The 27,568-nt window shown below is 34.7% G+C and overlaps 1 protein-coding gene across 1 annotated transcript in view; it reads left to right on the top strand.

The window, feature by feature from the left end:
- The window catches only part of LOC113497229 (dnaJ homolog subfamily C member 10-like), a 46,211-nt gene that overhangs the window by 15,189 nt on the left and 3,454 nt on the right, over positions 1–27,568 (top strand). Inside the window, exons 2-21 of the mRNA XM_026876675.1 lie at positions 5,144–5,261; positions 5,531–5,747; positions 6,560–6,705; positions 8,128–8,251; positions 9,985–10,099; positions 12,200–12,423; positions 14,081–14,249; positions 15,717–15,817; positions 16,454–16,609; positions 17,745–17,953; positions 21,619–21,778; positions 22,038–22,248; positions 23,040–23,152; positions 23,358–23,453; positions 24,870–25,067; positions 25,417–25,611; positions 25,728–25,848; positions 26,203–26,415; positions 26,748–26,860; positions 27,196–27,361. Coding sequence (XP_026732476.1) covers positions 5,144–5,261; positions 5,531–5,747; positions 6,560–6,705; positions 8,128–8,251; positions 9,985–10,099; positions 12,200–12,423; positions 14,081–14,249; positions 15,717–15,817; positions 16,454–16,609; positions 17,745–17,953; positions 21,619–21,778; positions 22,038–22,248; positions 23,040–23,152; positions 23,358–23,453; positions 24,870–25,067; positions 25,417–25,611; positions 25,728–25,848; positions 26,203–26,415; positions 26,748–26,860; positions 27,196–27,361 — 3,165 coding nt within the window. The remainder of the gene's footprint in view (positions 1–5,143; positions 5,262–5,530; positions 5,748–6,559; positions 6,706–8,127; positions 8,252–9,984; positions 10,100–12,199; positions 12,424–14,080; positions 14,250–15,716; positions 15,818–16,453; positions 16,610–17,744; positions 17,954–21,618; positions 21,779–22,037; positions 22,249–23,039; positions 23,153–23,357; positions 23,454–24,869; positions 25,068–25,416; positions 25,612–25,727; positions 25,849–26,202; positions 26,416–26,747; positions 26,861–27,195; positions 27,362–27,568) is intronic.

The raw sequence follows: 27,568 nt of genomic DNA, 5'->3' as shown, positions 1-27,568 counted from the left end.
TGCAATTCTGCGTATTAAAACTTCAAAAAAGATCATGGAATCTTACATATTTTACTTTATAAAAAGTCATCCGTCTAAATACAGCGGTTTATGAGTTGCAGCCAGGTGATAAATAGATAGATATCAAGCATAGCAGTTTAGAAATATTGTCCTAGTTTAACTTTTTTCGTATAGAATCCCAAAAAAAATGTTACGTATTGTTTTTTTTCTGAAACCAGAATAAAAAAAATATTTCATACAATCCAAATGACCCAAGGTTTTAATGTCAACAAGAACAATTTAGAATAAAATAGCATTATTTCGAAACGGTTTTATTAAGTACCGCTGAAACTACTTATCATTATTGTAACCACTCGACTTCTGCGGTATCAAGTTTATTTATCACGAAAGATTCAAGTTCTGATTCACAACCGGTAGTGATCAAGGAAAAAATACATTTCAAAAATATCAATATTGTGTGTCATGCAATCATTTTTTTTATGTTTCATATTATGATGTACTCCTATGCCCGCTATAACAGCAAATCCTAAAAATGATTGAAGTTAACCAATGTTTTTTAAAGTTATAAATATATTGTTGGGTAAAAACTAAATTATAGGGATGTATATGCTTCCCAACCGATTTGTTATATTTAACCTATACCATACCCGGGAGTCATGACCAGTTTTTTTTTATGTATCTAGTTGGCTGATCCCTTGCACAAAAACGGTAATATTCAATGGATAATATTAGATATGCGATTACCTTCGTGTTTTTTTTTTTAATAGTGGCAGAAAAGTTCCAATTACCTTTTTTGCGTATTTATTTAATTTCATTATTTGGTACTGTGAATTAGCAACACTGCCGCATATTAATAAATGGATCTGCCCTTACCTAACAACTTACGATATTAAACGAACTTGAACTCCAACATTGTTACATTGATAACAAAACAACGTGAACAAGTAAACCACGCGTTTCCGCTAATTATACAATTACAGAACAAAATACAAATGCGGCCGGTGTTCTATAGAAATAATTATAATGCTATGATTCTATACATATATCACTTATCTTAAATACTCGTCACGGTACTGGGTCTGAAGGCTACAGGACAAAAACTAACTATTATTATTTTCAGTAATTGTTTTGTTTTCAAATAGCAAAAACTTACACGTAACTTAGCACAACTACCAAAACTTATTAGTCGGTTTTTGCGAACCTTTTTTGTGTTTTCCGGGTTGAAATGCTAATGACTTGACCCACGCAGAGAGTATGATCATATATATTTATTAATAACATCTCCTGCTGTAATTTAATCCTTGTGTCGCGGGGAGTTACTCTTTTCCTTTACCACTCGGCTATCACAATCTCTTTCAAACTCACACCGACTTATACACCCCGTGCCCCTTCAACTGCCTGAGCCAGAGTCACAGGATCGTTTGCGAGTGTTCTGCACGACTCTGGCTGAACTAGCAACAAATTGTGTATGTGATTGTTGTTTAAAAATATCTGCAGTTGTGTATAACACTGGAACAAGAAATGTAAGACGAAAGTTTATATCAATTCATTGCCTAGGTTTTCAGTGCGCGTAGGCAATTATTTTTCCTCATGCCATTTTCCTTTACCACTCACCCACAATGACTTAAGATTGCCTTATGATTACAATCTTATTACTAGTTTTTGTTCGCACTTATAATTAAAGATAGCCAAATTGAAAAGTTGGAGCTAAAATACATTCTACAGTCAATAATCAGTGAAGGAGTTGTCCTCCACAGATAAGTTTCAACAATCCTGACCTGACTAGCTGCATAGACCTGGTAAAAACCAATCGGACATTGAACTTTTGAATAGCATGACATATACTTCGGAGTTTCAAGGAATATCCAATTCACAAAAAATCTTGATTAATGATGGTATGAATAACAAGATTTAAGAAAATTTATCGCTTGTGGCTTGGTCACATTAATTATAAGTTAGGTAATTAATAAATATCACGGTCTATTATTCAACTCTTTATTCAGAAGTCATTGATAAATTAGTGTTCTTTGCCTTATAATCGTTAAGCTGCAGATTATAATATCAATATTTTCTGGGAAGGTACTACCTAGATGTTATACAGAGTTCCGTCGGTCAATTTGATGTATTGCCAAAAGCAAGAACTGGTTTGGTTCTGATTTTGATTTTGATTCAAATTCATTTCGATCTTCGATTCGGTCCTCGAATCGTACCAACGAATCAAACCAGTAGCAACCCAGTCCTATTACCATCGTGAGCTGCTGTGCATCGAGTATATATGTATGTAGTTCCAACCCATGCCAATGCAAGAATAGTGTCGGGTTCCAGAGATGATTCGAATAAAACAGACCTAAATTGACAGACTTGAAGTAAACCGACAAAATTGACTTAAAATTAGTATTTAACAAATGAACATGGTCTGCTTACTTCCTCACAAAGACAACAGGGACCGACATTAACTTGTTGTGCGATGCACGGAGGGATGGTCGGCCATAAAGGATTCAGATCCTTTATGGCCGACCATCCCTGCCATCCTTTATACAGCGTTGCTTAACCTCAACGTTCAAGCCACTATGCAAGCCCCGGTATACATCTTCTTAGTTTGATTCTGCAACCCGAGATTCATTGAAGAGATTAGCAATCAAAAGAGTTCCAACTGAAACTATAAAGCCGTCAGGCGTTTAAAATCGAAAATTATCCCAAATCCTTGATACAACTAATTAGTTGCGTTCATTATTTTTTGAAAGGGTTTTTTTTTTATACAAGGACTTAAAGTGGTTCAACTTGCTTTCCTTAAATATTTTGCAATGATCATATTACGGTCAGATTTTATTATAAAAATACTTCTGTGGAATGTGATTAAAACTTGGTTTTATTCGGTTGATGGGTGGGCGAAACTGGGTGCTGTCCAATGTAACCTGACCTTCAGAAAGTGCTACTTAGTAGCCTAATTTGAATAAATGAATTTTGATTTTGATTTTGATTTTACATGTTGCAATTATTGCCTACATGGTAAGCGAACTATTAGTTTATATGTTATTCAATTTATGACACGAAATATTAAATTCTAAAGTAACAAATAGTGATACTAAAAGTGAAAAACTTAATACCTACAACAATGACTCGCGCCTAAGCTATCGAACCATCTACTTAAGTTTTCTTCAATTAAAAGTTATACTATTGAAATTCTCCATCTAACTACTGTTCGAAATTAAGACTGTTCTGTCATGTGTCTGTCCGCCACATGTTCAAAGGTTTTTTTCCCTGTGGCTTTAAACAAATCTTCTTCATTCCACAGAGTTAAAACGAGTCAGCTAATATTACTTATTTTTGTCCTTTATTTACACAAAGGGTAATAAAAAGCTGTTTGTCCTTCCTCAGTATAACTAATTGTCATTTTATTGCCATTCGACAATTATTAACGACTATAATTAAGTATTTATATGTAATTATCGAATAATAAATGTCTAATCAGAAGATAGACATTCAGTACCTGTAGGTATATCTATTGTCATCCTTTTCATGATATCATAGACCAAAGTTCGATGTTTCTAGACATTTGAGTTCATTTTCTATTAATTAGCATGTGTATGACAAAATTGTGGTTACAAATGCAATTATGAAATGACTCAATGTTATAAATTTACAATAAAAAATTTAACTAAATAAGCTAAAATCTTTTTAATATTTTACTCAATTCAGCGAATCTAAGGGATTTGGCCCTCTGGTTTAAAACTCCTAGAGTGTCGCGAAATAATCCAGTGAAGCACTCAAATAGGTGCTGACTTCGACAGCTGCACTCACACTGAACAGGCTAAATTAGCCTGTAAAGCTTGATAAAAAAACTGAAAGCCTGGGGAAACCCCGTCGGTCTAAATGATTATGTCGCGTATCGCAGTGATTTGCACACGCTTCCAAAGTTACTGAAACCAGGGAAGGGTGACTCAGATGGTTTTAGCTAATTAGACATCATAGATACTTCTGCAAGTCAAAGGGCGAAGAAAATCTATGAGGAATTTTCCGAGTAAAAAAAATGACATTATAACTAAAAGATTATTTAACAGGACATATATACAGACAGACACGCTGACATAGTTGATCGTATGATTTTTTTCTTTTGCTAATGCTTTTGTTGTTGTACCTTAGATAAAACGGAACTAGTTGACCTCACATCTGCCATTTACTTCCCAAGCATTTAATAGACTATCAAGACAAAACTAATGTTACGAGTAGGTATTATATAATTAAACTGGAATTTAATTATTTCCTATTATTCGAAGTGTCAGGTACTTGGTAGTCATTACAGATATAGTAGGTATAACATTTTTTTTAACTATAAAATATAAGGAAAAATATAGAAGGATAAATAAGTAAGATCTGATCTATCAATTAATTAAGTCATAAAGGCAAGCGAGCCTGATTCACAACACTTCGGGTTCCGTACTAATAGGCTAAATATAAACAAATCGGTTGCGTTTCCATCAATATTTTGACCTGCCAAGCATTGTTTTACTTCGAGCTTTATTTCTAGTATTATAAAGGATATATACTTAAATAGTGGCAGCAGATACATTATCTGTGATAATTTCACTTGTTCAACTATCGCTGTTCATGAGGTACAGACAGATGACGGAAGGTCCGTCAGCGGTCTCTTAGTACGATTCTGATTTACCCTTTGAAAGAAGTGAACTCTAAAAACATCCCTCCTTGGGTAAAAAGTATAACATAGCATACGCTACATACTACTCACATTACACACAGTTCGTTGAGGTGTAAACATCGCAACATCAACGGTAATATCTACTAAGTAGTTCCTAACAGCAACTGCCAATTAAGTCCACCATCGTTCATTGCCAAGTTTTTAGGTCAAGTTGAGCTTATATCTAAAACAGTTATTATGAATCATAAGCTACATAACATTATCTAAGTATATTATTAGCTTCAAAACTAGCACTAGGGCCTGTTTTTGGATCGTCTAGCTGTATTTTCGTAAACGGTTCGATTTGTTTTAGTGACCCATTATGATTTATCATCAAAATAAAGATAATACTTCTATGATGTGTTTTTTTAATCAATTTAGTACAGAAGGTGACGTAATTCTCGTAAATTGAATTGACTAGGTTTTCATTAATCTTTTTTGTTTTAGAGACGAAGACAATCCTGAAGGGTGTGTCTGGACTTTTTAAATCCGGTCAGCTGACAGCTATAATGGGACCCTCTGGTGCAGGGAAATCATCACTCATGAACGCGCTCACTGGCTTCTCGTAAGTAAAAACTTATTATTTACTAGCTTGTATATTCTTCTTTATTCATAAATCAGATTATGCTTGCTTAATTGATAATATGCATGAGGTTGACTTTTGATTTTGGTACAATCAAAAGTCAACCTCACCAAGTCACGGAAATACATTTCAACATTATTATGCTTTAATTGTTTTGACACTTCCTTATTAAACTTCGTTCAGACACTTCCTATTTTATAGATCACTTGTTACATTTCCATGTTTATTATACCATTATACTTCTATTTCAGAACGCGAGGCGTCACAGGCAGAATTCGTGCGGGCGACACGATTTGTGAGCTAAGTCCGAAGAGCTCGATGCGATCGTTAGAGGCGTATAGAAAGAAGTCTTGCTACATCCTCCAGGATGATAGACTCAACCCGCTGTTCACGGTCGCTGAACTCATGAAGTTCGCAGCTGATATGAAGTTAGGGGATACACTTACAGAAAAGCTAAAGATGAGCGTTGTAAGTAGATTTTGTCCGACATAACGTGATCAAATAGTTGTTACAGTACTCGTATCCCGGGCGATAGGAAACAGACTTTTGGGAATGCTTGGGCTATGTACACCATAGCATCATTATTATAGGTAAAGGTATTTGTCCAGCAGTTGAAAGTTAACAAGCGATATATGTAAGCGTCTAATGTTCTACTTGACGTGTCAATGGTAATCGCATAAACAGTACATGTACGCTATACGAAACACCGTTTTTAGTCCTTTAACCAATTATGCCCAGTGGGTATTTCGCCAGTTTCCGGTTTTAAGCCCTCAAAGGTCGATGCCCGGTCGATTAACTCGGATACTGCAAAAAAAATAAGAACACCTTAATTACGAAAGGAGCAGTGCACAGGTTAACAGTCGAAATATTTTAATATTAGTCTCATATTTATTGCATAAACATTTATCGGGCTTTATATTTATACTGACAAATTGACAGTTAAAGGAAAGATGCTCCTAATACCCAAGGCAATATTAATTTATAACGGACGTATTGATGTCAAAAATTACATTTATCACTGTGATCAATCCCGTTAGACTAATACCTACTATTGTCACACAACACAGGTTGGTTTGCTTGGAAAGTGATCTATCACCTCATAGTTGACCGTTATTTGCACATCATAGAATAAGGGTTAATTTTCCCATGCAAAAATGTTCTGACAGCTACTAATGTCAACCCTATTATACTAATACACATAAAATTTTGTCAGCACTAGTAGAGACCCCATGTCTATACCGATTATCCGTAAATTACTATATTAAATTAATTTGTTCTAGATAAACGACATTCTTTGCACATTGGGTTTGGCGGGATCAGAAAACACGAGGTGTTCACATCTCTCTGGAGGACAGAAAAAGCGACTCTCAATAGCCGTAGAGCTGATAGACAACCCACCTGTTCTGTTCCTGGATGAACCTACCACGTAAGTTATTAAATACAGAAGGAATCACGAGGGCCTTGTGAGTGACCCTGGATTGACTGAAGTTTATGAGTCAATCCCCATTTTATGAAAGAGGAGTGGCTGAGCAATAGGAATCGAGTTTAGATTGCTAGTGTTACCAGAAAGACGCTGTTCTTTAACTCCTTCTATGTGAATTGAGGTTCTGCTAAGAAAACCTTCTTATATAGAAAACCTCGAATTACGAGAGAGAGCATGTTAATGTGTTACTTATAGTAACATTTTCGTAAAACGATGAAAATAAGCAATATTTATTTTTATTTTTTGACATGCTTATATGTAAGTATACATACACAACAATTATATCTGACATTTAAATTATGTGTTCGTGTCTATTCCAATGTTACAAGCGTGAGCTTATGTTGAAGCAATATTAATATGAGGTACCTATTAACTAAAAAACTTTAATGTAAATTTAGCAAAAAATAACATGACAGCAAGACAGATTACTGAATTAAAAATAATGTTATAATATTTAATACATAATCATATGTCTCCGTCAATTTTTTGAACATATGCTTAGCCATATTCCCTGGATAAAAAAAAACCTTTCCGCATTTATAATTGATTATAGATCTCAGAAAAAAAAAATCAACGAAAGACTATATCAAAAATATCGAGAAGGTGTAAATTAATATTCGAAATCAAAGTTCATCATACTTCAACATAATTTATTACCACTATTTATGATCCAACATGTCTGAAGAGGTTATCCGTCTTACTTTATTACGCGTCTATTAACTAATGAGGTGTAATTAAGAGAAATTGAATCATAATGATTGCGTTGATTACATAAATCATCGTAATAGTCTAAACCAGGATGCAATTTATTTCATTTCTTGCCTTATTATATGCACTGAAGATTGTCCAATTGATAGATAGACTATTGTTCTAAACTTGGGTTTAATTAATCCATTTTTCTCATGAAACAGATTCAACCATTTTTTGCCGGGTTGGATTGCTTACCCTTTACTCGGCATAGTTAAGATAACAATCAAAGTGATTAACCTGTTTACCTGTATTTTTAGAAAAACGATAATGTTTTATAAAGCGTAAAGTGATAATCACCCAAAACTTCCCACTGAACTATACATTAAGACATTAATAGGTCCCATTCTGAACCGGGGTTTTCCACGCCTCTGCTCGCGTTCATGTCTTTAAACACGGCAAACACCCTGTACCACAAGCTTTAAGCTTACATACAATCCAAATCTGTTAAACATTAGGTACTCATGAAGGAAACACTTATAACATGTGCAGCGTTAATTTAATTACGGCATGACTTTGGTAGGCTAAACGTTTAACAGATGATCGCGTTAGGTTGAATCGAATGATTGTTAGAATAAATGTTAGTTCAATTATTAAACTAAAACATTTTGTTCACAGTGGTTTGGACAGCAGAACGTCAGCTCAGTGCATGGGATTATTGAAAAGCTTAGCTAAGAATGGCCGCACCATTGTTTGCACGATACACCAGCCTCCAGCCTCCATCTACTCGATGTTTGATCAGGTAAGATGGGTTTTCCAGGATTTTTGAGGGCCTACTGCACTACCTATCTCTTCAAGAAACATTTTTGTAGCCCTTGCCTAGCCTAGCGAATGTGAATGTGAAAAGCTTGCCTTCTAAACAACGCTTATGAAATCCAAACGAAATGTCATTTACATATTATTATCTTCATTTATTTATTAATACGAACAAACACAAGTCCAGTCTCCAATTAGTTAAAATGACATTGAAATAAGCTACATCTAATATCTATATTTAACACGAAAATAAAAACCTTACTGCGCAAAAAATTACATCGAATATTGTTTTATAATTAATCAGAATGTCATACCGCAATATAAGTAATTAGCATATAGCTTGCGTACAACGAATAAATTAATGATAAAACTAAAATAAAATTTATATCGAATAGTTAAGCGATGACTGATGTGTAAGACATGGAAAAATCACAAGGATTATATAGGAAAAAAGTCACATAAATGTTTAGTCAGTAACATAAATGTTTTCCGATTTAATTAATAATCACGACGTAAATAAAATTATTCCTATGACGAAGTACGAGTAGATTGAGAAAAAAAGAGCTCTTTAGAATGGAATTATTACAGTTTTTATTTTAGTTTAAATGGTTTTTAATAAATTTCAGCGAACATATCTACTTCTCTCTTTCTAGTACAATATAATTCATGATGAAATGTTTTTTCAAAGTTCTCAAAACCCATTCATATCCATTTACTTAATTACTGTATTTGAATAGGTCCAAGAAAGAAATAAATTCCTTACCATGAAAACTCGCGATTTCTGCAAACAATTAAGTACCGTACTAAGGCAATCCACTTTATTCCATAAAATATACAGTTTTGTCTTATTTCTTAGGTGTATTATGTAACGATTTACGTAAAAGGTTGCAAATATATCAGACAAGGCAAGTAAGGTAATTTTTAGCATTGGAATGTATTTATTCGACGCGATAATGACTATTATCGATCTAGATGTAGGGACCTCGTGTTATTGAATTAATGTTTAACATCGCGAGCTCAATAATCATTATAAACTTTATTAAATCATTCGAGTTAATAAATTAATATTCAGACTGCATTCAACACAATGTAGAGTAAATCAACTGGGAATAAGATTATTTTTATTTCTGTAACGCTGTTATGATATAGGATGAAACGAAGATTATACCACAAACACTTGAATCTTGAAACCAAACTACATCTTTTTTAATTTTGTACTCTAAAACTGAATCAATGGATGGCAGAAGCGGACAGAATGGAAAAATCTAGAGGAGGCCTTTGCCCTGCAGTGGCTAGAAAAAAAACTGAATCGTTTTGAATTCGGTAAACGCGCAATAATTCATCCCAATTACCATTTTTTAAGTTTTATTAAACATGAGCCTTTCTTCTTCTAATATATAAAATTCCCGTGTCACGATGTTAGTTACCGTACTCCTCCGAAACGGCTTAACCGATTTTTACCAAATTTTATATGCGTATTCAGTTGGTCTGAGAATCGATTACCATCTATTTTTCATACCCCTAAGTGATAAGGGTTGCTCACACTAAAAAAATATATTTTATTTTATGGACGACATTTTTTGTTTTTATAATGTGGCATTAAAAATACATACAACTAGAAAAAAAAATATTCGGAAAAACAACGTTTGCTGGGTCAGCTAGTGATATTATAAAATTGTATACTTATTAATATATAACACTTAAACATGTTTGATACAGGTCTACATGCTGGCAGAGGGTATGTGCATATTCCACGGCCCCAGTGAGGACACGGTGCCCTACCTCGCATCCGTAGGACTGCAGTGCCCGATGTACAACAATCCCGCTGATTACAGTAAGTTTAAAGCTATTCATAACAAAGTACAAGGTCCTAGTAGGAGGTTTTCCTAGGTCTGATTCGAAAAGGTCCGAATAGTCGGGTGTTATGGGTCATCACGCCAAACCCACTGCGCGAGACGTACATATCGCGTGTTTGATCTCCGTTTAGGTCGACGTCTAAGTCAAAGTCAAATCTTTATTGCTTACTAAGTATACATTAGGTCTTATGATATTCAGAATTAGCGGCACTTATAACTTAGAAGACCAATGCTTGTTTTGAATCTGGGTGCCTAGTGCATGCGACTTGAATGCTTCTGAATCCTCCATCGACATACGGATTAAATTTTGTAGTGTAGGAGTTGTTTACGAAAAATCTGAGCAAAGGTAATTGTAACTATTAGTAGTAATTGTTTCGTTTATATTTTTGTTCGGGATAATAAGTCCTATAGCCCTGAATGCAGTCAGAAATGGTGTTTAAATATCTCAAAATAGTGAGTTTTATACTTTTTGGTGTGTTCAGAAATATGCAAAAAATGAAACCAGTAACAAATAGCTTAATCTGCTTAAAAATCAATTAGAAACACCTTTGTTTCATTGATGTCATTGTTATAATCATCGAAAAACTGTACTTTTTTTTAATATCCTAAAGAATGTCCTATGTAAATTGAATCGTGTATAGAATAAAGATACCTTAAGATAACGTCAGTTAAGATTTGCATAATTATTTAAAAGGTCATTAAATCACTGGATGAATTGAATCAGATGGTTCATCAATCATTCTCGAGGCGTCGACGTGTGAAGTGCTTAAAGTGCTAATAATTCAAATGTAAGCACGCTATACTATTCAACGAATGCGATTATGTGCTAACTACCAAAAAATTCTTTTACGTCATTTCTTATTTCATCACACCTATAACGTAGCAGATAAGTTATGGAATTAGATTTTATCTCTTTAAAAGCTTAGAAAACAAAGGCGAGTTTACCTTTCTTAAATAATTTTGTTTATTTTAAAATCGTATAAATACGTGCGTAAACTATTCCATTTCTCGAATTAAAAAAAAATGTACTTTCAAAATAACATCCTGCGCCCAATAGTTTTGAAAATACACAAATACTACTTTTGTACTAAAAGACTAATTGTATACTATGACTAACCTAATGACATCCGCTAAACACAAGCTTAGGTAATAGTAGAATGTAAATGGTTGAATTAAAATAGTAAATGTAGATATTATTGTAATTTGTTGAGACCAGTATCTATTATATACGGCAAGATGCGTTTGCATACAGTTTATGCATTAATTGACATTTAATTTAATTATGAATATATGGTCATTTCCTGGTAGGTACACGTAATAATCTTGTTTTGACTGTTCTTTGCAGTCTTATTCTTTGCATTTCTCAATTTGGTCAAGCATTTGTGTAGATCCCCGAATGCTTGCCGTGAGTCTGTGCCATTGTGATTGTGAATTTGTACAGCTTGTCGAAAGTTTCGACTCGAAACTCGAGAATTTATAAAATTTGATATGACACCCCCCCGCCCCCCCTCTCCACACACCCACTGGCGAAATCAAGAACATAAATAAATAATAAAGCATTAAAACGCTAAATGTAGACACGTAATTACGTTATTATCGTTACGTCAAAATCATTCGAGATCGTATTCACGACACGTAGGCAGCAAGCCACGTGTACTGCATTTGATCGTAAGTAGTAAAATATATGTTACGATTGTCAACAGTTAGGATAACTTAATCCACTTTAAATATGTTGTTTGTTATGTTTCATTGAAGTATCATGATAATTTTCATAAAAGTTCAACGGCTGAGGTAAATGACCGAAGGTTGAGTATTTCTGGTGAATTATGAAAGCTTATGGAAATGTCTTCATTATGCATCCTTTGAACAATGGCATTTGAAATAAAAGTGACGTGAAAGTAAATGTCATGTTAATATTTGTTATTTTTTTGCACGTCGAATTGTCATAATAAAAACGCGGAAGCTGCTGTACTATTTATGGAATAAACTTTTCCTTTATCGGAATGATTAAACCAAAGGAAAATCGAAGCCTTTTTAAGACCACTTTACGAAACAATAACAGAGTCTTGCTTCCACAGTTCTAGAAATAGCAACTGGTGAGTACGGGAAGTTCAACGAGCTGTTAGCAGAGAAGAGTTCAAGACACGAATGGACGGAGAAGACTGCACCTCTGCCCGTCATCGAGAGGAGGAGCGAAGCCATCGCCTTCGGGAAGACCTCCGTCATCGTCAACCCGCCAGACGAACTATACAAGTTCGGGAAACTGTTCAAACGATGCATACTACAGCAGTACAGAGATTGGGTGAGTCTTAATTGAGATTAATCGAGTCTTTTCCATGTGCAGGTTCATGCATAATTTGTCTTGTAATAACTGTTTGATATATGAAGATCATTTGGAGAAAACTAAAAAGGTTTCACTTTCATACTTAATTTATAACATATGGATGAATATTAGTAGAGAAATTAAAAACACAAGGGAAAATTTATCAACTCGTATATTTCAAAAAAGTATCACGATAACCTGTTTTCAAAAATGTTTCCTCAACAGTTGGAACTTTTTAAAATAAATAAAAATAAGACTTTAAAGTTTAACTTGAAAGAATGAATAATAATATCCAGGTTAAAGTACGGAATATTTTGTACGATTAAAATCTTAACAAAAACCCAAGGTTGGGCGCAATACTGGTCCAAATTCACGTTAATTACAATGACAACCTTTCAAGTTTAAATTAAAGCAACAACAAATTTACTGATCACTGTCCATAAACAAGCTGTACTTAGGTACCTACTTGATTTTCATTATTGTGATTTAAAAGTGAAAAGACCTTATTAAAATAATTGTAGCAAAAGATCATAATACGATTCACAAAATGACTAATTACGTACGATAATTCTCCACAAGTTTATAAGAAATGTTTTATGATTGAATATCAATTTAAGTTCCTGACTTTTACACTACAGAATACATTCGGTCAGAATCTGATCGGTTTGTACGATGAAAACTTTCTTCAAAATAACAAAAGAAATCTGTAAAAGCTTCTATAAAAATAAATTATAGTTTAAACTCTTCTCATCTTGAACCTTTTCAGAAGTAACCATTTAGTAGACACGCAATCATCTTAAATACTAAGCTATCATCAACATCATCGTGAACCGATTCCGCAAATTGCCATCAAATTAAACGAACCTATTTGACGCTACATATAATGACTGCCACTTTATTATCTGCCCATTAACACAATGGGGTACCAGTAGATACCAGTACAAATTCCACGGCTAATTAATTTACGTAGTCAGTAATTTTCGCGTTCACGTGCATCAGGCACGCAGGAAACTAGGCGGAACGTGGCGGTAGGTCACGTGGAAAAACAAGTTTGTACCACTGCCTTATTTAGATCAGTAATTTGCAACCTCTTTGCACTAATAAGGGATCTTTACCATTTTCCTCAGAGAAAACTTGAAGGCTACAAGTTGCGTAAAAACAGGTTGGAAAATTTAACTATAGTTTTACTCCTTAGCCAAGTGGTATTTCCTCAATCGTTAACGCCATTATATAACGCTCAAATGGATGGAAATTACAATTCGCTTTGAGAAGTACGAACAATTTTCCCGAGACATAATTGCTTGCGATAGTTTTAATCGGCTGGTTGAATCCCTAAGTTAATGGATGTGTTAATGTAATCCTCGGAGATTCAGATTGTGTACGTATAATATGATAAAGGCCATAATTTATTATAAAAGCTATTAATTATAATTAAGACCTTTAGTTACTGCTACAGACTACCTTCCACGTTGTGTGTTGGACAAGCGTTTGTATCATCCACGAATGCTTGTCTTGAGTCTTTTTAAAACCCTCCGGCGACACAAGTATTAAATTCATTAGTGCGGGAGGCTTAAAAAAATCTTTTCTAGATATTTTTTCTGAACAGTCACATCATTAGTGATTCTTGTTTTCACAGACAGTATCCCACCTCAAATTATTCATGCACATGGTAATCGGCGTGCTGCTCGGTCTGCTGTACGAGCGAGCTGGTAACGACGGCTCCAAGACCCTCAGTAACCTCAGCTTCCTACTGGTCAGCGTCGTCTACCTCTGCTACACGTCGCTCATGCCTGCCGTACTTAAAAGTAAGTCTTGTACCACCATTTTTGCATAGTCACTAACAAAAGTCACTTAACCGAGACATTGCTCTCAGCATTCGCACATTTGACCATTATATTATCGACGTAGTCTTTACTAAAGGAGCGCTAATTCTTAAATATTAATTTAACTATCACTATAATAAATTAATGAACGATTAGTAAGATATCTGCAGAAAACGTTAATGGTACACATGATAAGCTTGAGATGGGCTTAAGACTAGGTTTCATCCTGTTAGACTGAGATGTTTTCTGTAGAATTCTAGATTGCACCTAGATTGCCACAAGTCACATAGTTTCAATCGATTTTTTTTTTATTGAACTTTGAGTTTAGTTAAATTTGGTTTTGTGTTTCAATCGATTAGATGGCCATCTGCTCTCTACAATGGACTAATAAAAAAATACTTGTTTGAATGTTCGCATTGTTATTGTGTCTATTGGCGGGTAAACAAGTAAGTTAACTTTTTGTTTTACCATTGTTGATATTTAAAATCAATCGAGCGAAATAATAGCCTTTACATTTTATTGCTACATTTACCTAATCTATAGTAACGGCTGTATTGTAGCATATTGCTGTTTCGATTTCTGTTTACGATAGCTTTTCCTTTATGTAGGTACTAGACATAAAAAATTATATCAGCAATAGTTTTCTTTAAGGATGTTTGTTATTCCTGTCGGGATCAATTCTAATGAAAATCGGTATTGAGTATACAATGAATAAAAAAGAAACAGTTCTAGACAAAAAAAAATGATAATCTTCATTTTACAGAAAAGATTAATATTTATTTTATTGTTTCATTAATGTTATAAGTATAATAACGTTGAAGGTAGAAATGTCAAGGTGTGCAACACTATCTTAGATTGACAGACTATATGCTTGTTAATTTCACGTTTTTCTATAATGTCAAGGTAGTACGTTGTAGTATGAAATTTAAATTAAATGCACAATACGCACACATACAAAAACTCCTAAACTTATCAAGCGAAACAAAACAAAACACCTTTTAAAAAGTAGATACTTTAGTAAGTTGTTTCTTATTACTATCTAATTACACGGAAATGTTTTTTCTTCTGCAAGCGTCGTAGAAGTTGCTTAAAACTATTATTGATTAGTTCTTACATCCACCGTTTTTAATTGCTTTCCTAACTTAATCCTTGAATTTGTGAACCTTAACGTCAATAAGAAAACTCGATGCGTTAACACCTACACAAATATGGGAACGTCTAAATAAGAGATCCTAAATTTACCATAGAATAATACCTAATATCTTTACTTACTACTATCATTATTGCTATTTATAAGTGTCCCACTTATTGGCAAAGGCCTCCATAACCCCATTCATCCGTTATCATTAATTCCGAGTTTTGCGCAAAAGAGTCGGTTGCATCCCGTCGTCTCATTCTTGGCCTGTCGCCAAGACTCTTACCATACTTAATATTTATGTTTGTTTGCAGTCCCCACCGAGATGTCAGTATTGAAGAAAGAGAACTTTAACAACTGGTACAATCTGAAGACGTATTACGCGGCGCTACTCGTCACTGGCATGCCTTTACAGGTAAGTCAATCAGTTAGCCATAATTAAACATAAAGGGCCGATAATTGACATGACACGTGGCTGTATATTAGATACTAGCTGTTGCCCGCGACTTCGTTCCCGTGGGCAGAAGAAGATATAAGTTATGATTTATACCCGTCCTGTTTTTTTTTCACATTTTCCATTGTATCTTCACTCCTATTAGTCGCAGCGTGATGTTATATAGTTATATAGCCTTCCGTGATAAATGGTCTATTCAACACAAAAAGAATTTTTCATATCGAACCAGTAGTTTCTGAGATTAGCGCGTTCAAACAAACAAACAAACAAACTCTTCAGCTTTATATATTAGTATAGATTAATGACTATCTATAGCATTTTTTTTGTCGTTACGAATATTTGGCCGGCGTTATGAGAATTTATGAAATCGTGAAGTGGTGTGGGCTCTTTACCTGACCAAAACCACCTCATCATCAGCCAAATAGAAGTTCCAGCTAAAAATTTATTCCCTACATAGAAACCACTGTTTAGACAAACCCTATTCGTTTAAACCTGAATAAATGATGATTTTCTGCCTAAGTAGCAAAATTTCCTACTACATGTAACATCAAAGTAGTAAGTCTAAGGAGTAATTTTCAACTATACAAATACCCACAGGTAATCTACAGCTTCGTATACTCCGTACCATCTTACTTCCTGTCGGGCCAGCCGCTAGAGCCTCACCGGTTCCTGATGTTCGTCATCGCGCTCGCCAACGTGGCCCTGCTGGCAGAGGCCACCGGCAACGTCATCGGGACCTGCTTTAATCCTGTCGTAAGTAACCTTAACTTTCATTCTTCGTGACTATAGAAATGGTGGGAATTGGACGGGAGGGATAAAATCCCAAAATCGATGGAAAGAACGGACGAAGATCTCCGTCTACTGTCTAGTAGAGGGAAAGGCAGAAGCTATTAAAAGAGAGGAAATAACGGAGCTCAGAAACAGAAAAACGAGCAAAACTTAAAGGAGGAAAAACGATAATGAAGATAATGATCTTATCGATTCGCAAAATAAAATAATAATGGTAGAATTTCTGAATAGCGGAAAAAGTACTTTCTACACGAGGGTCTTTTGAGTGGGCGTGTTTTGAGTAAGGGTCTGGAATAATCTTAGACAATTTCTAATTAAAATTAATACTGTTCCCAGTGGCATTAAGACTTAGGACTATTGCCAAGATGAACTAAATCTTCATCAACTCAATTCTACACGCAATGTCGCGTGATAAACAACACAATTATCAATTGATCTGCCATCTGCACTATAATGGCTGCATAACACAGTATGACTTAATTAAGGTCTAAACAGTTCTAATGATGTGTTACTCAATAGAGGTTACACCTAATGAACTTGTGAATCACTGTTATCTGTTGTGTAACATGTGACTGATGTTTATTCCCAGGCACATGTCCGATAGGCACGTGATGCTCGTAGAAAACAGAATCGGGTGATATTATTAGTTTTAGTAATATGATTCTTGTTGGACATTGTTTATAATGAACACTAGTTAAGTTTGAAAATTAATTGGCGCTTAATGTTGATTTTTTAAACATGACAAAATTGAAAATTAAAAAGATACCTCTATAGAAATTTTCAAGCCCCAACAACATTACTGGTGCTTCCAATTAACTCCCGCTTTATAATAAACGAAGTAGAAATGACTGAAAATCATCGGTAAAGGGACGTGCCAGGCTCGGTACATAATTAGCTAAGCTAAACCTACTCCTACTGTTCTGCCTTTCTTTCTTATGCCATTTTCCTAGGACATACTCATACCCATATCCATCACGATTTGGAGTGTTTTTTTAAATAGTATTTTTATTAAAACATCCTCACACATCCCTCCCACTTCTATTTTAGGATTATACTCCTCTACCAAAAAAGGTCTTAATGTCATACCATTGTTTCCCAGAACGGCACATTCCTGGGCGCAGTGTGGACGTGCGCCATGATAGTGTACGCGGGCTACCTGGTGCTGCTGGCGCACATGAGCCCCTTCATGCGCGTCGTGTCGTACGGCTCCTTCCTGAAGTACGCCTTCGAAGCCCTCGTACTCAGTCTGTACTCGAATGGCAGGCAGCCGTTATTATGCCCTGAGAGTATGAACTATTGTCATTTAAGGTAAATATAATTATTTTTGGCTCTGTGTAACTTTCTCAAGAGTGTGTTTAATGGCTTTGGTATGATAATGTGAGATGTATCGTACTGCACTTTTGGCGACATAATGTGATGGATAATGAAGTGTTAAACAAAGGGCGACTGCTTGAATAATGAGTAAAAGGGATGAATGGTTGTTTAGATAGCTGAACAGTAGGAACCTAAATTTTTGGTAAAACCTAAAAATTTTCATTTGATAAAAGTTTAGATTTTCAATTTTTGTATAGTAAAAAAAATGTGCAAAAATTAAGAAGGCATAAATTTGGATCTCCATAGCTTTTTTTGCAGTGGCATAAAAGCTAAAGATCACGTACTGGATAAGAACTTATCTTGATTTTAATTCTAAACTGCCTAAAAAATCTGGAAATAACGAAAACTCTTCTTTTTCAGACATCCGACAGCTGTGATAAACGAATTCAGTCTGAAAGCTGACAACTACTGGACTGACATCATGATACTTGGTATCGAGATCATCATCGTTAGAATACTAGCTTACTTCACCATGAAGAGATCTGTCAAATCAGCCGGCTAATACCCACAGCTACAGGTATAGGTATAGCAATTTAAATAGAACTCATTTCATAATGAGAATATAATCAATAAATTATTCGGAAAGGGTTTACAAGTGTGAATTACTGTAACTAATTTATATAGTTATGGAATGTATTTTAAATGATCACAAATTTTGCTACGTGATTCTGCTGCGCCCGCACTTGCCAAGAAGTCAATAAATCTCATTATAATGTTTATTCAGAAGGTGTAGCGTGTCGACAACATGTTACGAATAAGCGATTTGTCGAATTAGATTTATGTTTTAACTGATTTTGTACCTAAGGGTAAAACCATAGAGATTGTAGAAAGAAATGTAAAAAGGTTGGTTAAATTAAAATGAAGGTGAACCATAGACAAGAAGAAGAAAAAATGGTGATCTAAAAATAGGAAAAAATGGCCGTCCTTTTTAATCCCTAAAAATCCATAAATACTATCGGAATTAAATATAAATGAAGCATTTTTTGTATTACTAAATACCATAACCGTGGGACTATTATTTTACAATTCAACTATACACAACTTTACGAGAGAAGCAAATGTGAAAAAAATAATTGAGCAACATACAATTAATTTGTTTGTATTGTGAAGTTACCGACAATAAATGTACGGCGCTAATGGTTTTTAGGTATTCATATAATTAGCATATAAATTACCACAACAAAGGTACAATAAATTTCGAGCTAAACTAATAGGCCAGCCCTTTTAGCCAAGTACAAAGCGCTCGTTCCGATTATAATTTAAAATGTCTTGCACTCCACCGTTTGCTGTCAACGCTAACGCTTGGCCAAAGGGCTTAGCTCGTAAACCCGTGAGCTAAGTATGTTCACATTGCTTAGCATAGCTTGAGTGGTGCCTCGTGCTTTGATAGAATAAAATAAAATGCATTTATTAGACGCAAATCTCGTAATTTCTAAAAAATATGTATTGCCATGTATTGCGCTCACAATATATTATTATGTAAAGAATTGTAACCAATTCATGGTTGGGTAATGGATATTATCTACTTAGAGCATTAGCAAGAATAAAATAGAAGTACAGTTAGTATAAGGAATGTCATGGTAGCTGGTTTGCCAAGCATAAGTAGAACTACCCTACAATGTTTTCCACCTGATATTAGGCAGATTTATTTATATCTTGGGGACTGGTCAGTATTAAACAAAAAGAACCATCGACAAATATAATATATTTTTTAATATCTTTTTATTACCCTGCCTTAATGTCTTTTGAAAAATGTTGTAGGTTCCTTAGAGTTTGTAAGCCCCATTATGCCTCAAATAAATTAAGTATGGTATGATCAAAATGATCTGGTTAGATGTATTAATGTAACTCTAGTTACCACTGCAAAGTAATTAGCAACTATATCATCCTGTGATAAGCTTTCTTTAGGTGTAAGTACTTAAATATAAATAAATTTGCCAAGTGAGTTTGTGTAAACTGTTTTGAGCACAATTTAACACACAATGTTTTATAGCACGTGTTAGAAGATATATATTAATAAAAAACATTTTTGTCATTATTTCAGTTCTTTTATTTCAAGTGACTTCCTTTTTCTTCCTATCCATGTCCTAGCGCAGTACCTATCAACTAAGGTATTTTTTTAACTACTAAGGTATGTTCTAAGTATCAATTTCTGCTAACTGTTGTTACGGTAGGATCAATGTTGAGAGGTCATGATTTGGCTTAAAATGACAATTTTCGTATGCTCTTAGGCACTTTTCCACACAATAATTGGAAATTCCGTTCGGGACGGTTAACTCAAGGTCAATACAAATTAAATTCCAAATATTGTATTAGCAAAATGCTAAAGAGAATAGGAATAATTACAAATGTATTTCAATTGCCATTCATTCATCTGCCATTGTAAATAACAAAATTGGGGCCCTTGTCGTCAGCTAGCAGTCGTAATTGGTGATTATCTGGGATCCTAAGTATATTAAGGCAAAATGATTGCTTAACCTATACTTTTCTCAACAATTAGCTATGTCCTTTAGTATCTCCACCACACTACCTATTAGTAGGAGCAAGTCTCGTAACGGCACCTACGTTTATTACTTTACGGGTAGGCGTTAAAATCATAGATAACATACTTCTACCACTTGAACTAAATAACCGGATTTAATATCATTATATTCTCTCAACGTCACAAATGGTACGTGTTTAAAACCGATGCTGAATTTTTGAGGAAATAACAATTGCAATTTTCGCAACCAGGTTAGGTGTAAGAATGTATACCTATGTATACCTAACCTACATATATTGTGGTTTTGCTACTCAAAGAATTTTGTTCTATGAGATGAGCAACAGATTACCTATTAACTTTCTAATTTTCTATGTAATCGGTTGTGGACACGTCGCATTTAAACGCCAACGCTCACACATTGTAAGTGATTACCGACATATCTAATTTTGCGTGTGCCTTCCAAATCGAAAATACAGTGACGAAATTTTCAGCGACGACAGCCTATGATAATTTAATCAGCCCTTAAAGAAATTACTTACACACCTTAAAGCTCACAAACCTAGAAAAAACATCTCTCTGAAGTTCGGGAGTAAGAGATCGTTTTACTCTTTATCCTAGATTTACTTGTAAGTCATAATATCATTGATATCAAGAGTTTTGAAAGTTTACGGTCTTCAGTAATTATAAGATAGTAGATAAGTAAATCTCGTTATTACGATTGCATCGAAAATCGATTAACTGACTGGCGAGTATCACTCGATTTACGACTAGTGGTCACGGCACTAGTAAAGATCCCCTCTCCTCCTCGCCCCTCATAAGTTCAATCGAGGAAGTTCAACATTCTTATCTGACACCTACACAAAAAGTAAACAATTAAATTTTTATCATTTTCCTCTCGTTTAGACAGTGTTATCTATCGTAGCCTAATTATTATATGCGTGAGTTAGTTAATACTTCTGTGAGATGTGTTTTATTATTAATTTCTAACACTAAAAGTACCGGTTGTCATTGAAACTTTTTGAAATTAAAAATGTGAGTGAAACTATGCCTTTACGAAACAATTCTCATTGTAATAAAACGGAATACTGTCTAAACTATAATGTTTCATTTGTTTTAGGTTGCGGTTCATAGTTATTGCTTGTTTAATTATCAGTGCGGTTAACCTAACAGACGTAACTTATTACGAGATATTAGGAGTGTCGAAAAAAGCTTCGGCGCAAGAAATAAGACAGGCCTATAAAAAGTTAGCTGTCAAGTTCCATCCAGATAAGAATCCTGTAAGTAGTTTTTTTTTCTAGCTGAGTAAGTACTGCAAAGAAACATAAACTGTGGTACCAATTACTATTAAACTTTGTCTATATGGTTCGTACATTATAAGAAGTTTCAACACATGATATGTTTAACAAGCATCTTGCAAAGTAATTAACTAAATTGATTTCAATCCTACAGCACTGAGTGTTATATTTTCTTTTATAAACATTTTATGCTTTTAAAAAGCTAAGCCATCTCATCATACAGCCACAACTTTTTTTATAGGGTGAAGCTGAACAAGAAAAGTTTTTAAAAATAACAGAAGCTTATGAGACTCTAAAAGACCCTGACAAGAGGAAGAATTATGATGTGTATGGGTCTTTCTCATACTCTAGGAAATATGACTACCGGTCTCAGTCTGAATATGACAATCTATTCTACAATGGACTGTATCATAATGATCCATATGTGGACACTTTATCTGGAGCCACTTTTAGTGAGTATTGTAATACACAGCTGAATAGCAATACTTCTTTTCATATTTACAAATAATAAACAGCCAGAAGGTATACCCCCTAAAAGTAACATTAAGGTGGTGGTAGTGTGACAGCACAACACAAGGTATAGAGTGGCATCTCTTTTGAACCTTCACAATAATTAAAACTGTTTCAAAATTTTACATTTTGTAGCTTGACAAATGCAAGTTATTTATGAATGTATGTTTTTTAAATGACTCCCAAACTATTTTATCCTTGTGTTGTGGGGAGTTTCATAATGACAACATGACTCAGAACAAGTATTCTTGGATCGCACAAATGGTTGTCCTACATGGGTATTGAACCCGCCACACGGCATGCACAGTGGGTTTAACATAGTAACCTCAACCATTTGGCTATCTGTGCCCTGGATAGTTAACCAGTCTTGACTAATTTACCAAAGTAATACCCTTATCTAATGCTATTGGACACACCTTACTGTTATTACAATGAAATGAAAATTAATCTTTAAATAGGTCTACTTCATATCTCAATTCTTTAATCAGGCAAACTAGAACAAGCCACATTCAAAATAAAGTTAACATTGAAAAAAAAGTATCTTTTTATTTGAAAAAATTTGATAATCACTTAAGATACAGAACATTGAATGGAAGACATCAGATGTGCTGTCTTTTCCAAAAGTTACAAATTTGTCTGTGAAAAGTTGATAACTTTGACTTGCTTGGGATCCAAGCATGACTATGACATGACGGACAGGCAAAAAAATAACTGTATGTTCTTAATGTTGCAGAGAATTACATGAAGGAAGGATTCTATTTTATTAATTTCTATTCACCATTCTGCCCGCCATGTCAAAATGTGGCTGAACATTGGAAGAAGTTGGCTGAAATGTACAAAGGAATTGTAAGTATATTTCTTTGATAGGATGTAAAATTAATATCAGTTAACTTAACATCACACCTTTAATTTAAATTGATTGCTATACATCACAAAGTAAAATAATATTTGATACATGTAACTTTATGTAGGGAGGTTGAAAATCTAGCAATATCTTAAATTACCCAATGTTGTCGTTTTAATTTAATAATGTATCCATAATTGTTTTCAGGTAAAAATAGGTGCAGTCAACTGCAAGTATCACAACTCATTTTGTTTCAACAATATGAGAATAGGCAGCTATCCTACACTCCTGTTTTATCCAAATGTAAGTATATTCTAGTTATACCCTATGGCTTAACCGGTGCTTGTAAATTGACCATTCCAAGATTAGACATATATAACATATCAAGAAGTCTTTTTAATTTCACTGTGAGTTGACTGCATGGATAAAATTGAGCGGTAAAGGTACAAATTAAGTTTTGCTCTTATATTCGTACACAAAAGCAGATGCTTTCAATGGGCTTTATGTATTAATAATATTGATTTGGTAAAAGCTTACTCATAAGGAATAATCTAAACCAACTATTCAATTCCAAGGTCTACAGGTAGATGCGCTTGGTTTTATTACATAATACTAATAGCCATACATTCGACTGTACATTAGTAATACTATTTTAAGCTTTAAAGTTGTGGAGATAAGATCTATATTTCCGCATTTATTAGAGTCTTTGATGTCCAGTCAGAAATGCGAGGTCGTGATTCATTTATCGATGAAACTCATTCAAAGAAATAATAGCTAAAAGAAATTAGCTATGTTTAATTATCGCCATGGACTGGTAATCATGTTTACTGCTTTCTTATCAAGTTTTATGCTACGTTAGTTCTGCGGTTATTGGAAATTGTTTTTATTTATAATTTTACTAACGTGTTTGGTATAAAAAATAATAATTAAGTAATTGAAATAATCAACTACCGTTTTTCTCAAATGAGCCCGCTTTTGGTTGAGTGGAAGGCAGTATCAGACTTTTACTCACAAAACCCACCTATGTTCCTTCCTTTGCCATTTCTGTACCGAGGCTTTGTTATTGTATGCCATTTGGATCATACCTCTGATCCTGCAGGCATTAACCTTAATGGGCTCAACAGAGCTTGACTACTTAATTTAAACAGAGCTTGACTACCTAATAACTTAATTTAACACATTAAAATTGACTTAAAGCATTACAGTATGCTCATTGAAAATACACGAAAACTTAAGTGGTGTGTTTAAGCTAGCCAATTACATTGGTAATTGGCGTACTGATCTGAATCTGACTCTGCAAGTTCAATCCACGCAACAGCTAACCATTATGTTACACATGTTTCTAAGTATATGACTTACTAATTTGAAACTCTTAATAATACCAGCCTCCTAAGACTGGCCGCTTTCCGTGAACGAAAGGTTTGAGCACTAATCACCTCGCAAGCTCACTGGGGCTTGGCGATTTCAGTTCCCAATACTTGGAATCCATTCTTTGATTCACCGTTTTGTCACTCGTGTCTTAGAATACATAATTATGAGCTTTGAATGTCGCATCGGCACTTTGCCTGCTTTGGGATCGAGCCTGCACCTTGTGCATGCCAATCCATGCCTAAAACCACAAAGGAACCACAACACTCTTTTCTCCATATCAGAACTTAATTCCATGATAACAAAAATTATATACTTTAGATGGTTAATGTTTTTTTTTGTAATTCATAGGGGAATAGCGGCAGCTACGTGTACCACAGCGGGGAGCGAACACTGGACGCTCTAGACGAGTTCGTAATGATGTTCATTCGGACACAGGTCCCTGTACCTACTATATCCCAACTCAGAAGTACTGACAAACCCATGGCGTACATACTAGGCCCCAACAGGATCGGCAAAAATGCTCTGACCAGGATAGCTTTTCGTTTAGTAAGTATTCATTCTCAGGGGTTTATTATAGTTTAAAGACGTTCATAATTTGATTATTTATGAGTAATATAATAATAATAATTTAAACTGGAGATAAGCTCATATCTGTTATGAATTATGATCAAAACAGTCAAAACAACCGTCAAAATAACCAGTGAAATAGAATATTCTCAGAAAACCAGAACCCCAAATATACTGTAAAATTTCCTCCTGTATTTGGGCATCCATTGTAACCTCAGTCTATTAAAGAGGTACTTGTTCAAGACATTAAAGTAAGAAAATTACAACCAGTCGTTATAATCAGTACATAATGTTAGTATAAGTGTTTATGCCTTGTTATTTCTTCCAGAATGGCATAGTGACAGTAGCGATAGTCGAGGACGACGATCTCCGAAGCAAACTAGTCAGCGACGAGTACACAACCGTAGTGTTTAAATACAATAAAATTAACAAAGAGATTGAGAGCACAGATGAGAAGGAGATATTAAATGAAATTGTAGAGGCTCTGCCGAAAATAGAAGACATTGACCCCGATAAATTAAAGGTGAGTGACCTTCTTTTAGAAAGATCATTACACTCGCACGATTTCAACGTAATTTGAACCTTATTACATGCAAAACAGAGTTAAATTTTAAACGTATTTGTTGTGTTCGCTTGTAGGATATTAGAAATGGTTTACGTACTGGCTCTCAACGTACATGGGTTTTGTTCTTCTCGTCACAAGGAGTAGATCGGTTGCAGCTTTATCAAATGAGAAATGAATTTCCGGATATGAATTTTGGTAAGTGCTGTTAAAAATTGGTATTTGTTTGGTATGGTCAGATATGGTTGTTCTAATTGGGACCTAAAAATTCATGAATAACAGCCTTAAATAATCTCCTTGATGTAACATAACACTGAATGACTCGTCTAGCCTTGACGTTTATACTGGAGGTCGTAGGTTAGATTACCATCCATCCAGTACAAATGTTTGTGTGATGAGCACGCTCATTTGTTCTGTGTCTGGGTATAATTTATCTATACTATGTATGTATTTAGAAATATGTAAGTATGCTTATCAGTTGTCTAGTTCTCAAGCTTTGTATCAACTAGATGTCGTTGTGTGAAGGTTGTGGAATATTACTATTATTTCCAGGTGAAGTGGATTGCGACCGCTGGTCAGAGTTATGTTCGTCCCTGCAGGTGGGCTCTGCCCCCGCCTGGGCGCTGCTGAAGCGCGGCGGCGGCTACCAGCGCGGCGCCGGGCGCGGCGCGGCCCGCAGCGCGCGCGGCTTCCTGCGCAGCGCCGCGCAGGCACTGCGCCTGCACACGCTGTCCGCTACGGACCTCAACAGGATACTCGATGGAGGTCAGCAGACATGCTTGCTAGACATGCAGCATGCATGCTAGATTTTATTACAAGTAGAACTTAGTCAAGTATTTTTGAAACTTTACATGCTAGAACTAACCGCATACACCATAATAACGCTAGTTGCGTGGTTCCAATTTATTATTCTTATAGAAACCAGCTCAGACTCCGGTGGTTCAGTTTCTAGTAAATCTATACATAAAATGTGAAAAAAGATGTTGAAATCCAAGATGCAAGCATTTTTTTTTATTGTGTGGTGCGTCAATGTAAATTAGACTATTTTCGAAATATTAGAAGAACAACATAATCATGTATAATCTTTTAATTTCTAGAAGACGATGGTGTGTGGGTCCTTCTAGTGGTACCGCATCAAGCCTCATGGGAACATATCGAAGAACCTTTCACACAAGCCAGCTTGCATTATGGTGACAGTGAAAATATTAATGTAAGTATGTATTAAGTAGCAAATATGATAACATTACAAAGATAAACCTTTATATGTTTTCCTGAAAATCTGTTATTAAAAACCTTGATATTTATACTCCGGGTGATAAGTGCTCTGAATTATGATTAATAAGTTTAACGAATATTACATTATATCTAGAAAAAAATATTATCAAATTTTGCTATTGATTGCCTAATTTGGCTCGTTTGGCGTCGATTGTCTGAGTGTGTTCAACCTGCTTAAAGTTTCCTATAACACTTATAACACACCCTCTATAAGTAGAATCCATATTCGACATCATTTCATTTCAACATCTTTATAACTTGCTTTTCTAGTTCGGCATAATGGTCTGCACAGAGAACACAGACAAGTACTGTCGGCAAGTGACTCGCAACCAGCCAGTTGTGATGGTACAAAATGGTGACAAGCAACATGTGTACAACGGCCGGGATTATGATAAACAATTGCTCGAGTTCTTGGATTTAGTCTTAAATAGCGATGGTATGTATCATTTTCTTTTCTGAATTAATACATGTTTATTTATTGGTAGTACTTTCCTAAAGCGAAGTCTAGACAAATAGTTTTAGGTTTATATATTTGTATTAGTTATAATTATCCTTTTTCAGGAATTGAAGAGGCTTTGTAACGTAACAAATAAATAGTGTACCCAGCATTATCGTGATCGCCGATACGTTCAGTAACAGAAGT

This window comes from Trichoplusia ni, chromosome 9 (genome assembly GCF_003590095.1).
Source record: "Trichoplusia ni isolate ovarian cell line Hi5 chromosome 9, tn1, whole genome shotgun sequence".
Taxonomy (NCBI): Eukaryota; Metazoa; Arthropoda; class Insecta; order Lepidoptera; family Noctuidae; genus Trichoplusia; species Trichoplusia ni.
The sequence above is the reverse complement of the archived record's forward strand: the minus strand, read 5'-3'. Positions and strand labels throughout refer to the sequence as shown.